The 12,725-nt window shown below is 53.2% G+C and overlaps 1 protein-coding gene across 10 annotated transcripts in view; it reads left to right on the top strand.

Annotated features, from left to right (window-relative positions):
- Window positions 1–12,725, top strand: part of MBNL1 (muscleblind like splicing regulator 1) — a 31,357-nt gene continuing 18,632 nt past the window's right edge. For 7 of the 10 annotated variants that reach the window (XM_010717048.2, XM_010717043.2, XM_010717042.2 and 4 more), the window contains exons 1-3: window positions 1–251; window positions 10,688–10,858; window positions 12,480–12,680. In XM_010717048.2, coding sequence (XP_010715350.1) covers window positions 78–251; window positions 10,688–10,858; window positions 12,480–12,680 — 546 coding nt within the window. In that variant the 5' untranslated portion in view covers window positions 1–77. The remainder of the gene's footprint in view (window positions 252–10,687; window positions 10,859–12,479; window positions 12,681–12,725) is intronic. The other 3 variants (XM_010717050.2, XM_010717049.2, XM_010717046.2) reach the window with 1 other exon arrangement.

Genomic DNA, 12,725 nt, shown 5'->3' with positions numbered 1-12,725 from the left:
AGCGGAGCGGGAACCGCCTGGAGCCGCTCTGCTCGGCCCCGCTGCTGTGTTGGACGTTGACCCCGTAGGACCTAACGATGGCCGTCAGCGTCACGCCCATCCGCGACACCAAGTGGCTCACGCTGGAGGTGTGCCGGGAGTTCCAGAGAGGGACGTGCTCGCGGCCGGACACGGAATGTAAATTTGCACACCCGTCGAAAAGCTGCCAGGTGGAAAACGGACGTGTCATCGCCTGCTTCGATTCATTGAAAGTGAGTAAGCGTTACGTTGTTTCCAGGGGTGTGCGGGTAAGGAGGAGCGGGTACTGTGGTGGAGACTCCGGAGCCCGAGGGAGTGCGGCTGTCCGCCGGCACGGGATCTGCTGTTGCTGCTGTTGGCACTGAGGGCTGCTGTCGTTCTCCAGGCCCAGGGAGAGATGCACCGGCACAGAACGAGCTCCGCAGGGCTGGGGTCAGCTGGCGTGGCTGCAGCCGGTAGTCCTCTGGCCCCAGATTGCTCTGTGTGTAGATGGAGTAGAGGGCATTTCGTTCAGAAACAGCTAAGTCACTGCAGGGACTCGCTGTTCTTAATAGCACAGACGCGTAAGCAATATGGTGATTGGTTCCCACCATGGCTGCAGGCAGGCTGGTGCTGTCCCCAGCAGCGGCATGCACATCTTGGAGCACCGCTTTTCCTCTATGTTCCTTGGGTGCCCTGAATGATGTGCTTACGGTTAGAAACGCACGGTTAGTTTCTGTTTCCCACTAAGGCCCAGGTGTGGGGAGGGCTGATGCCCAGCAGTGCGTGGTGCCCCTGGGTGCGGGGAGGTGACAGTGCGGTGCTGGTGTTGGGGCTGGGCCTGAGCTGGGCTCTGTGTGTCTTGGCTGTAGCTGTGGCTTCAGCAGCAGGTGCTGAGAATGTGTATTTGCAGCTCCTTCTCATGTTTTTTGGTAACTTCAATTATCTTAGCACTTAAAGTGCTGTTTGCAGGATGGGTATTTTAATTCAACATAAACATAAAAATCAAAAGTCGGGAAGCAGAAATATTGGTTTCTTCCTTTTGCATAATTTTCTCCCATTCAGCCCCAGACCCAGGAGCAGTGGGCAGTTGCAGCAGCAGGGCCTGTGGTGGGCTTGTACAAAGTAACGGATCTGAACTTCAAATCTGGCTCAGGTGGGGAAATGTGGTGAGCCTTCAGAATGTCCTCAGGTCTAAAATGCCCAGCCTCACTGCGCCAGCCTGCTCTGTGTATGGGAACTGAAACGTGTCTGTGTTGCTTATTAATTGTAAACCAACAGTTATTATAGCACGTGGTGTCCTCACTTTGTCGCTGATGGCAGAAGCCCATGCTGGGTGCTGTTGTGCTTGGTGCGGGCCATGCGCCCGGCTGGGTGCTCTGAGTGGCACTGCACTGCTGCTGCTCTGCCCCTCGGCAGAGTTCCTCTGTGCCTTAATGAAGGAGATAATTATCATCTCTGTCAGGAGCTGCAAGCCCTGGTTAATGGCTGTAGGTGATGTTACAGTGTTGTGTTGCTTCAGGGTGTTCTATCTGGGAAGGCTGCTCTGTTGCTCACATGAAGTCAGTGTGGTTAATTGAGTTGTAAGCCAGGGAGGATTCCCAGCCAGATATGTAAGAAATACCCTGCTTCACAGGAGTGCTTACTTGTGCTCATGGTAAAGGCGTGCTGCTGGTTTGGGGCTGGGCCACAGTAATGGCTCTGTATTGTTTCATTCTTTTTATTTAGTTAAGTAGCTTGTCTAATGTGGGAGAGTGTCTATATCAAAGAGAAAACAGAATATATCTCAGCACTGAACTCCCTGTCCAGTCCCAGCAGTTACTCCTTGTGTTTGTGTTTCAGATTTTTGCAGATTTCTGCACACGCTAAGCTAAACAAGCTCTGGTCACTGTGTTATGTTTGCTGCAGTATCACAAACATAAGATGTTATGCAGAAACAACTCAGGAAAGTGTTTTGCCAAGTTTGTCTGGCTCTGGAAGCTCAGTGAGTAGGTTACAAAAAGGAGGTTTTTCGTTTGGGACATTGTAACTTTTACTGCCTCGGTCATTCAATGTGGATCATGGGTGCCCAACCTTTGGGCTTGCTCTGAGCCACATCAGGGGCAGGGGAATTGTCTTGGGCCGTCTATGAAGTATATAATATTCATCATGTATGTGAGTAATAAAACTTCTTATATTTACTTCTGGTTTTTAATGAAACAAAAAAAGAGGACAACAAAAATATAAAACCTGCACATGAGATGGCAGCCCAGGCAAGGGCTGTGTGTGGGAGCTGCCAGCCCTTGGGTGGCTTTGGGGTCACTGTAAGACAAAAAGGTTGAGGCCGAGCGTTCCGCTTGGGTGCTGGAGTGGCTGACTCAGCTCCAGCTCTGGCTCTGCATTGTTCAAATTCCATCAGATTTTCTTCCTAAATTTGGATGCCTCAAAGCCCGTTGAACTATCCACAACAAAAATATGCTCTTGAGGTCCCAAGTCAGGAAACTGGTTTGCAACAGAAGTCTGATTTTAAGCATCAGATTACAACATTTTTTTTTCATATTTTCCTGGAAAAATCTGCCCAAGTAGGATTCACTGCTGAAGTTCTGGTCGCTTCCCCAGACGCCCCGAGAGCCGCCCTGGGGATGCTGTGCAGAGGGACGGCTGTGCGCAGGACCTGCCTGCAGCCCTGTGCCTCCTCCTGTGCTGCTGTGCTGCTTTCCTACCCATGCAGTTCGGAAATTTAAAAGCACAGAGGAAGGCAATGGGAAAAGGAGTGACCTGGATTCAGAACGTGTTTGCTGTGGCCGCTGTGTTCGGCACTGCTGTCAACAGATGCTTCTCCACTCCTCATGGCCGTTCTGTGGAATACGAGCTGCCTCCATCCAAACCACTTTGGTTCTCACTAATGTGAGCTCCACTGGGGTAAGGATTTGGTGTGATTCATTCGCTGTTTTACAGCTGGTGCACACTGTGGGCATGGCTGCTTTCAGTTCTCCTAAGCTTTTTGCCACTAGGGCTTTTTGCCACTAGGGCTGCTGCTTTGTGTTTGTTGGATGTCCCAGTGCAGTGCGAGAGCTCAGCCGTGCTCTTCCTGCAGCAGAGGACAAGTCTCAAACATTCTCGTTTCTCTGCTTTTTCGAAGTTGTCAGAACAGTTCCAGGCTGTCCTGTCGTGGCAGCGGGCAGCTCCCTTGCTCTGTGTCTGGCTGCTGCTGTGCCAGGTGTCAGTGTGTGGTCGGGGAGTGGCTCACGTCTCAGAAGCCAAACTCCTGAACTCTTTAATAATGACATTTCACTTTTTGTAGGGAGGCCTTAAAAATACCTAACAATATTGTTGTCACGGATGACACCGTGACCGCCCTATTGCTGCCACCTCACAGATGTTGTTAGCATCTCCCTCCTTTGGCACTGCTTCAGAAAGCAAGAGTACATTTTTAACTTCTCTTTGCCTATTGCAGAAGAGTGCAGGGTCAGGACCCTACTTATTTACATAGAAAGAAAAGAAAATTACAGTAAATTGATTTCACCAGTGATGTGAGAATGGCAGATCATTTTGTCTTCCTTTAAGGCAGGAAAAAGATGCGGACACCTGGTTGGAGAGCACGGCAGCAGGCCTCAGTGCCTGTGTGTCTGCGATGCTGTGCTGCGCGGGTACGGCACAGACAGCACCCAGCAGAGGGGGGGGATGCAGCTCACAGAGTAACCTAGGAAAAAAGTCTGAGTGCATGAACGGCGCTCAGATTCCTCAGTCAGCTCTGCTTTGCCGTACTGACCATAGCCGGGCAGATTTGTCTCCTCTTAAGCCTGGTGTGCCTGCCAGCAGGAGAGCTCCAGCACAGGGGCAGAGGGAGGGCGGCAGGCTGCGCGGCACCGGCGCTGCTGCTCCGCTGCGGGCTGAGCGCTGCACGGCTGTGGGGTGCTGATGTGTGTGGCGAGGAGCTCTGCTATGCACAGCCAAAATAAGGAGGAAACTTCTGAAGTAATTTGTGGGAAAAACGTAAGGAGGCCTACAGTCAGAATACCTCATGTGAAAGGAACTCTGTCATTTGTCCTGAGCCTGCAAATGAGCCATCAGAAAGGCTGAGGGAGCTGGGCTTGTTCAGCGTGGGGAAGAGGAGGCTGCAGGGAGACCTCATCGCAGCCTTCCAGTTGTTTAAGGCAGCTGGCAGGCAGGAGGGGACCGGCTTTTTACACGGTCTGATAGTGACAGGACGAGGGGAATGGCTTTACACTACAGGAGGAGAAGTTAGGTTAGATGTTGGAAGAAATGTTTTGTCTGAGGGTGGCGAGGCGCTGGCACAGCTGCCCGGGGAGCTGTGGGTGCCCCATCCCTGGGGGCATTCGGGGCCGGGTTGGATGGGGCCCTGGGCGCTGATCTGGTGGTTGGCAGCTTGCCCATGGCAGGGCTTGGAACTGGAGGATCTTTGAGGTCCCCTCCAGCCTGAGCCGTCCTGTGATTGGCAGCAGCCTGCCAGGCCTCTGTCCTTCAAGGCTGACCCCAAGTCAGAGCTCCTCAGTTCTCCCGAATACAGAAGCCCTGTTGCCAGGGCTCACTCCTAAGTTTGCTGGAAGCAACAAATAAATCACATCCAGGACTGAAGGATCACATCTGGTTTCTGACTTTGGAGCAGTGGAGGTGTATTTGTTGGGATTGCGTGGTGCTGTGAGCCCAGCAGCATCCCATGTGGTTCTTGGAAATCCAGCTGGTGTTGGGCAGGGCTGTGCAGGGCAGAACCGAGCGCCTGAGCCTTCCTTTGTGACAGCACTGAACGGGAAGGGAAAAAGGGCTTTGCAGGACAGGTGCACGTGGGTAAGTGCTTGGCTGTTCTGAAGTGGTTACGGGCACAGCTTAACAGAACCTCCAGGCTCTGGAGTGAGCTCAACTCTTCAGTGCATTGAAGACACCTGTACCTGCCCCTTCCTGCTGGCATTATCAAGGTAGTATCAGTGCAGGCTCAGGTGATAGCTTAAAATATTGCCAGAAAAAGCATGTGCTGGCATTCCTCAGCAGCCCTGTGCCCTCAGCCAGCCCATCATTCCGGGCTTGGTGCAGCCCCCTGCCTCCCGGGAAGGCCCTGCCCTGCCTGCCAGTGCCGGTGTCAAAGTAAACAGTCAGGGAGCTCTGGCTGCAGAGCGCTGTTCTGGCAGATCTTGGATGGTTTGACTTTAGAAAAATAAATCCTGCCGGCTGTGTTTGCCGCTGATTCGTACCCAGTGACCTCCATTCAGCAGCTCGAGCGGAAGAGCAAGGATGGCTCCATCCTCGTGTCTTTACTCGGTCAAAGCCCCAGCGTGCTCTAAGACCTTCCAGCTGCCGAGCAGTGCTTTCTGCTATTTGTCTCCTTCCTGCCCATGCATTTCCCAAGCTTTTTTGGGCTCCTGGTGCCCACATTCCCTGCTCTGGGCTCAGTGTTTGCAGGCTGCACCAGGTGCTCGCTGCTGGGCCATCCACATGCACTGCGGTTCCCCCGTGGGTCTCTCTGCGGAGAGCTGCGCACGGCCAGTGCTGTCCAGGGCTGTTTCTGTGTTTGGGAAGCTGTGCTGTGCCGTAGCACTTCCCTGCTGGTCCAAGCAACCCTGCTATGTCTGCCTGTGTTCCCCACCTCCCTTCTCCTTTGCTTAAACTCTTTCTTCTTTTAAGGGCTTCTGACTCCCCTTTCCCTGGCATTATCAAGCATACCAAGGTTACTGGTTCTCTGCTTGCCACTGAAATCCAGACTACGCAGACACGTTCACTGCAGTAGCTTTTAAATCATAAAGTTTATGGTCAAGTCCTTTCACTTCTTGCTGTTTAACCATTTGCTCATTATGTCCTTTTCTTCCCTTGTTTGCCTATGCCATAAAAAACGATTAACCTATCTTGTCTTTGTTTTGGCTTGCCGTGATTGCTTTCCCTCTCAATCTATTATTATTTAAACTTGCCTTTCCTTCCTGCTGTGTATGCATGCCCCACAGGCTATGCAGTCAAATACTAACTGGTTTTCTGGCATTACCCCTTTACCAACATCTGATGCTGCTGTTCTTTCACTGGTGAGTGCTGCGATGTGCTAGCAGTGTTTTCAGTGTGGAAGATCATCACTGGGGCAATCTGATCCTCGTTTCAACTTTCCCCCCATCTCTGAAGCTTCTGCAAAATGCCATTACAGCATGGGAAGCACGTAGCTCTAGAGCCTCCAGCACCGCTCCGTACGGCAGCAGGGTGCTCAGTGGGCCGGGTGGTGTCCCGTGGTTGTGTGGGATGTGAGCAGCAGGGGGCTGCTGCCCTGAGCCGCTCTGAGGCTCATGTGGGCTGCATGCCTTGCACTGCCGGGGCTGCGGGGGGTGCAGGGAGTGCCAGGGGTGCTGTTGTGTGGGTGCTCCTGCAGCACACGTTGCCCAGCGGAACTGCTTCTGCCATGAGTGCCCGGGGGGGCGGTGGTTCTCTGGGTGTTCTGTGCACCTGCCCCTGTGCGGGAGCACGGGCTGTGCGTGAGCTTCAGCTGGCACTGAAGCTGATTTTGGTAGAAAAGCACTTAGAGCAGTGATGCAGTTCAAAAGCAGCCTCTGAGTAACAGGTGATCACCTGGGATCTGCATGAAGGCCTGGGTGCTGTGAGCGTGCTCAGGGTGACGCTCCTTGGGGCAGCTGTATGCAGTGTGAGGATGCAGCCACGCTGCTCTGCACCTGCACGCAGGAGGGCAGTGAGCCACTGTGAGCACAAGTGTAAAAATGGCAGCAGGAGCCAAAAAGGAGCACTGGAGGCAATGGTGCGCGGCTGCTTGGCTCTGCCCGTTGGGCTCACTGTGTCACCTGGACTTGGTGACAGCATGGGGCATTCCTCCTGGTGCCGGGCCAGGTGCGGTGCATTGCTGTGTGCTGCGGTGTCTGAAGCACTCCGTGCTGCTGGAGGTCAGCCTGAGTTAGCTGATGTGACACTGATCCCTGGTTCTGTAAGTGGCAGTGGTGGTTCTGCTGGCCTGCAGAGCTGGAAAGGGGAGCGGGTGCTGCAGGGTGCTCAGAAGGGTGTGCTGTGCGGGCAGGACTACAGCTTGGCTTTCCTTCAGAGAACCTTTCTCTAAAAGTTAAAGAGACATAAAGCTGGTAGATAACAGTAGTGCCCAGCTGGTCTGGAATGATACGGAATGTAAAGCAATTTCTCACACAAAATTGCAAGTCCTGGTGATCTGCAGCATGCAGGCCTGGCTGGGCATGGGCAGGAGCTTGTGCTATTTTTTTTTTTCCTTTTGACTGCACCATAGCACTGTAAAAAGTACTAATTGCAATTGTTTTAATTTTTGCCTGCTGAATTCTGCATGTTAATAAATTAAACGGTAAAGAACACATCCCCAATTAAGTTCCATAGTTCTTGGTGATGAGCGATGACCATACAGCAAAGCACTCCTCTGTGCCTGCTGTCCAGATCGTGGCTTTGTCAGCACAGCTGCACTCCTGTATTGGAGTGCTGCAGGAACTGCTGCTATCCCTGCCTCACACCACAACCAGCAGCCCACAGCCCTTCTGCATACCTGGGCACTGCTTTGCCCCACACCCCAGGCAATGACATGGCCCCTGCTGGCGCTTTGCAGCATCTTGGTGGCTGCCCTGTAAGCAGCCGTGCTCACGTTCTGCATCCCAGCTTTATGGCATGTTGCACCTTGCTGGGTGCTGCCAGCCCGTGGGTCTGTCTTTGGGTTTTGAATTAGTCCCTCTGCTCTACAGTGCACTGCAGTTCTGTGCCTTGAGAAACAAGCACACATTTCAGCAGTTGTGGCGAGGCATAATGCATGGTAGCACCAGGTACTGTTTTATTGCTAAGAATTCAATGGCTTCTGCTCAGTTTCCCGCATTATTTCTGCATGTTAAAAATGCTTTTACGTGTTTAACTCCTTGTGTGCTCTAAGGCTTGCATTTAGTAGCACGACTTGCAACTACTGTTTTTCCCTCACTGCAAAGAGCCCCAAAGCTGGGTGCTGCTCGGAGGGCAGGAGGGCTGGGGCAATGCAGGGCTGGGGCTGCCAGGGCTGGGAAGGGACGTCCATAGGAATATCAGCAGGGCAGCCAGCCTCGTCTAGTGGTTGGTGACCCTGTCCGCAGGAGGGGGTTGGAACTAGATGATCTTTGAGGTCCTGTTCACCCCTGGCCATTCTATGACCTGACCTGCAGCAGAGCTGCACTGCAGCAGGGAGTGGCCTCAGCATTTTGCAGTGCTGGGAAATGAGAATGTGGGCAGCTGCGTGGTGTTTCCTGAAGGACTGCCCTCAGGTGGCTGTGGGTAAAGCAGGTGGGTGCAGCACGGCGTGCTGGGATGAGATGCAGTGCTTGAAGAGGGCCGTTGGTCGCTTGTGTAATTAGTGAAGCACTCTGAAAATACTTCATATATTTGCAAAGGAGGATTTGGTTGAGCAGTGGGTACATGGGGCTGCTCTCGGATGCTCCTGTGCAGAGGGAAGCGCGGTTCTCTGCAGCTGCAGCCCTGCAGTGTTGCTCACGGCACAAGTGCTGCAGAGCCATGCGCCGGGTCCTGCTGTGCACTGTCTCTGCCTGCTCCTAAATCACAAAAGCGAGGTTTTATTTTTGTATAATAGCAATTCAGTTTTAAATATAGTGTCCGTAATGGTGAGTGCCAGTGTGTTTACTCGTGGTGGGAGCACCAATTACCGTCTGCCTGCCCTCTGCCTCCCGCAGGTAGCACAGCCGCACACCGCACCAGCGCTCTGCTGAAACATTTGCAAGCAGTTGCATCTCCTTTTTCAGACCTATAAATGCGTGCAGCCTGCTTCAAAGCGGAGAAGGAAAGCAGTGCAGGCCCAAGGGGAGGCCGGAGGCCATCACACAGGGCCTGCAGGGGCTGCTCTCCCTCCTCCCAGGGCAGAGAGCAGTTTTTAGATCTGTTGGCTATTTAACAAGTGTTTGATGCTATCCATTATGCCATCTCTCCTATGGTGGTCCCTTTCCATTAACTTGGAGTTAGGTAATGCAGAACTGTTTCCAGGCTCTGCGGAGCAAGGGCCGTGTTACTGGGTGCAGGGTGTGCCAACCTGCGTGCGTTCAGTCCTGTGGCACCAGGGGATTGGGACCCTGAACATCACACTCAACGTTAATGCTGCTGCAGTGCAGCCGTTGGGCAGCTTCAGCAGAACCCAGCAGACCTGCAGCTGGTGGCCGTTGGAATAGGGGAACTAAGCAGGAGGGAGAGCGACTTGTTACCACACTGCGCTGAGCTGCTGAGCTGTGCTCCATGCCTGCAGCTGGCAACCGGATGCAGTGTGTGGGTCTGGAGTGCTAAATAACTGTAAATCCATGACACCTTGCATCTGCTTCTCTCCGGACACAAACATGTCCCTTTTACTCTCAGAACGTTGGGCGTTATGTGCCTGAGTGAGGGCCATGGGGTCACAGGAACAGCTCCTGAAGCACTGCCCATGAGCATCTGGCAGCAGACCTGGCCAGTACAGCTGGAAAGCGGGGCTGTTCCTGCTCATCCTGTGCCCAGGAGGTGGGACCAGCACCCCAGTGGGGTGGCTGTGGGGCACAGGGGGCAGAGCAGCGTTGTCCATCCCCAGGGGGGGAGCTGGGGGCTGGGCCAGGGGCAGCCCGCAGTGTCTCAGTGCACATCCTCATTTGCTGCTGTTGCGCTCAGTTTCAGGGTGGCTTGAATGTGCAGAGGTGAGTGGTTTGGTTATAGCACCGCAGTGACTGCTGAGTGTCAGTAAGCACGCATGTAGGCCCCGCTGTGGGAAGGGGAGGTGAGACATACAGCACTGTGCTGTGCTGGCCCGAATCTGCCTTCCCAGAAACACAGTGTGTATCCTCACTGCTGGAAGCCAGCATCAGGGCTGCTGCATCTTCTGCGTGGGACTTGGGCAGAGCCAGCGGGCAAGCCATGAGATTGTGTTGTAGGAGCCTGGGCCTGCGGGCAGTGGTGAGCTGGGTGCCCGGGCTGCAGGGCAGAGAGCAGTGCAGGCTGCTGGCAGCTGCTGCAACGAGAGCACAGTCCGAATTGCAGCATAAGGTCAAACTGCATTGAATTGATTTGTTTCCTGATAAAAATGTCTTTTTTACTGAACATAAGGCTGTCTTTTGCTTTGTCACTGTTCCTGCTTGGATTTGTTTCAAAGAGGAATGAGTAAAGGAAAAGAACTGTAATTTGAAGGATCTGTTTTTCCAGAAGAGGATTCAGTTCTCTTCTCCTTTTTAACTTTTTTTTTTTACTTACTGCATTATCTCCTCATCAGTGAAAGCTGAAGCTGCTCTGTCACCCTGCAAGCAGTGGATGAAATGGATCTGCTCAGCGGGTGCGGGTGGCCCCGCTGTCCTGGCTCTGAGATGGCTGCAGTGGCCTCAGTGCCACCTGGTGACCCTGGTGCTGTGCAGTGCCTCAGAGCTGCTCAGTGTGGGGCCAGCGCCGGGTGAGCCTCATCCAGCCTCACTGTGTGCTGCTGTCATGGGGGAAAATGCATCCCTGTAAGAGATGTGCATGCTTTACTTTACAACCATTGCTGCTTGCCTGGTTTCCAGCAGCAGCAGCATTTTATTAGCGTTGCTCTACAGAAATGCAGGTTTAGAAAGGCGAAGCAGCCAGCTGGTAGCGGAGCTGTGAGGACGCTTCTGTCTGCACTTGGCTGCTCTGGAAGGAGCTGGGGCTGCAGGGTTGGCTGGGTTAGGCTGATGGGGGCTCCCCAGGAGATGTGCCTCTGCCTGCCTAAGTCTCTTGTGCTCCTTCTCTTCCTCAGGGGCGATGTTCGAGGGAGAACTGCAAGTACCTTCACCCGCCGCCGCACTTAAAAACGCAGCTGGAGATCAATGGCCGCAATAACCTGATCCAGCAGAAGAACATGGCCATGCTGGCCCAGCAGATGCAGCTTGCCAATGCCATGATGCCCGGAGCCCCGCTGCAGCCTGTGGTATGTGCTTGGGGCCAGGGCAGTGAGTGCTGGGGGGTGGGAGCCCGTAGGAGCCCATAGATGTCAGGAACCAATGGGGAAATCCAGTGCTGGGCTGCATGTCTTTGTGCTACTCAATTCCTCCTTGCCTGAGACTACACTGTTTCACTTGTTAATTTAATTCTCTTTTTTATAATATATTTCTTAATTTTAAGAATGTGAGCGATGTGTGTGTGATTTTAGTAGACAGCTATTTCCTTTGCAATTTCATATGCTGTGGGAAACTCTGGGGGAGATTCCTGCTGGCTGTATTCCACCCATTTGGAAGAGCCCTCCGGGTGCTCTGTGTGGGCTTTGGCGGGGCAGAGCTCAGAGTGAGTGGTGCATGGAGCTCAGCCTGCAGCCATGGGGCTGGCAGCAGGGGGACAGATGCAGAGGATGGCCCTCCTGCACTCAGTGGCCTGTTTGGTTTATTTAATACAACTGCTATTCTCCCGTAGAGCTTTATGCCTCACTTATTTCAAGAGAAAGTGTACGTGGCTGGGAAGATCAGAAAACGCTGTGGAGGGATCTTCACAGTGAATTGCCTTTGGTTGCAGTTACCACAGTGTGGGAAGACAGGGCGTTCTCTGTGCTCTTTTGAGCATCCTTCAACACAACTGCACGCATCACCAAAGTGAGGGAGCGAGCTGAGGCCGTGCTGCCGTGTGAGCACCAGTGAGGCCACACTGTGCTGCTGCGCAGGCGTTAACTCCAGAGCTGCCTCCCCATAAGTTTTTAACTGCAAAGTATGCCACAGTTTTGTTCTTCTTTCCTGACTGGAGTAGCGACGCCACACTGGTGCCAACATGGTCTTACTATGAAGGGGGCTATGAAGAAGCTGAACAGTCAACATGTAGCAGATGGTGAAAGCCATTGCTTCAAAGATTCTTCACTATCATCCTACTAATAGGTTCATTACTGCACAGACGATAACAAAGTAATGAAAAGTATGGTTAATTAATAGCAAGTTTAATATTATTTTGTTTCTTGTGACATTTACGTATTTCTTTCTTGTTCACGTGGATGAAAAAGCAGATACATCGAAGAGAGCCCTCTGGTTTATGCAAATATCAGGCACTCTTTTTCTCCAGTAACCTTTGCATATATTTTTTGTGCAGTGTTTCAGACAGACTTGCTCCTTGCTTGCAAACAATTGGGTCATTTCCTCAGGAACTCAAAGCCATGTGGTGCTCTGTGCTGGCTGGCCTACATAGATAGGAAACAGAGAAAAAAGTTGCATTAACTCCATTGTTTTCCTTCTAAAAATTTATGTGGAAGAAAAATGGAAACGCCTTGAGCAACTGCTTTATTTGGTTTTGGAGACAAAGAGCTGGGCAGAGTCCGACCGGCCGTGCCAGCACCGTGCCCTGCGCTCAGTGGGGCAGCAGGTCCCGATCCTCGCTGCAGCGCTTGATCCTGCAGCTTGCTGCCGCGTGCCGCAGCCCTCATGCCGGTCCTTTCTCACCAGCACCAGACACCTGCACGTGCTTTGGCTGCGTTCCTCCAAGACCTGCAGACCAGTTCCGTGCCCACGAGCGCCGAGTGGCAGCGTGGCAGGTGCCCGTACTTACGCGTGTGTCTCTTCTTGTTCTGCTTGCAGCCCATGTTCTCCGTCGCGCCCAGCCTAGCCACCAATGCCTCGGCTGCCTTCAACCCCTACCTGGGGCCTGTGTCCCCAGGGCTGGTGCCGGCGGAGATCCTGCCCACCGCGCCCATGCTGGTGGCGGGCAACCCTGGTGTCCCGGTGCCTGCTGCCGCCGCTGCTGCTGCACAGAAGCTGATGAGGACGGACAGGCTGGAGGTAGGAGCCCAACGGTAGCTGCTCCCGCAGTGCCAGTCACTGCCT

Source organism: Meleagris gallopavo, chromosome 11, assembly GCF_000146605.3.
Source record: "Meleagris gallopavo isolate NT-WF06-2002-E0010 breed Aviagen turkey brand Nicholas breeding stock chromosome 11, Turkey_5.1, whole genome shotgun sequence".
Taxonomy (NCBI): Eukaryota; Metazoa; Chordata; class Aves; order Galliformes; family Phasianidae; genus Meleagris; species Meleagris gallopavo.
This window is presented reverse-complemented; position numbering and strand designations above follow the sequence as displayed.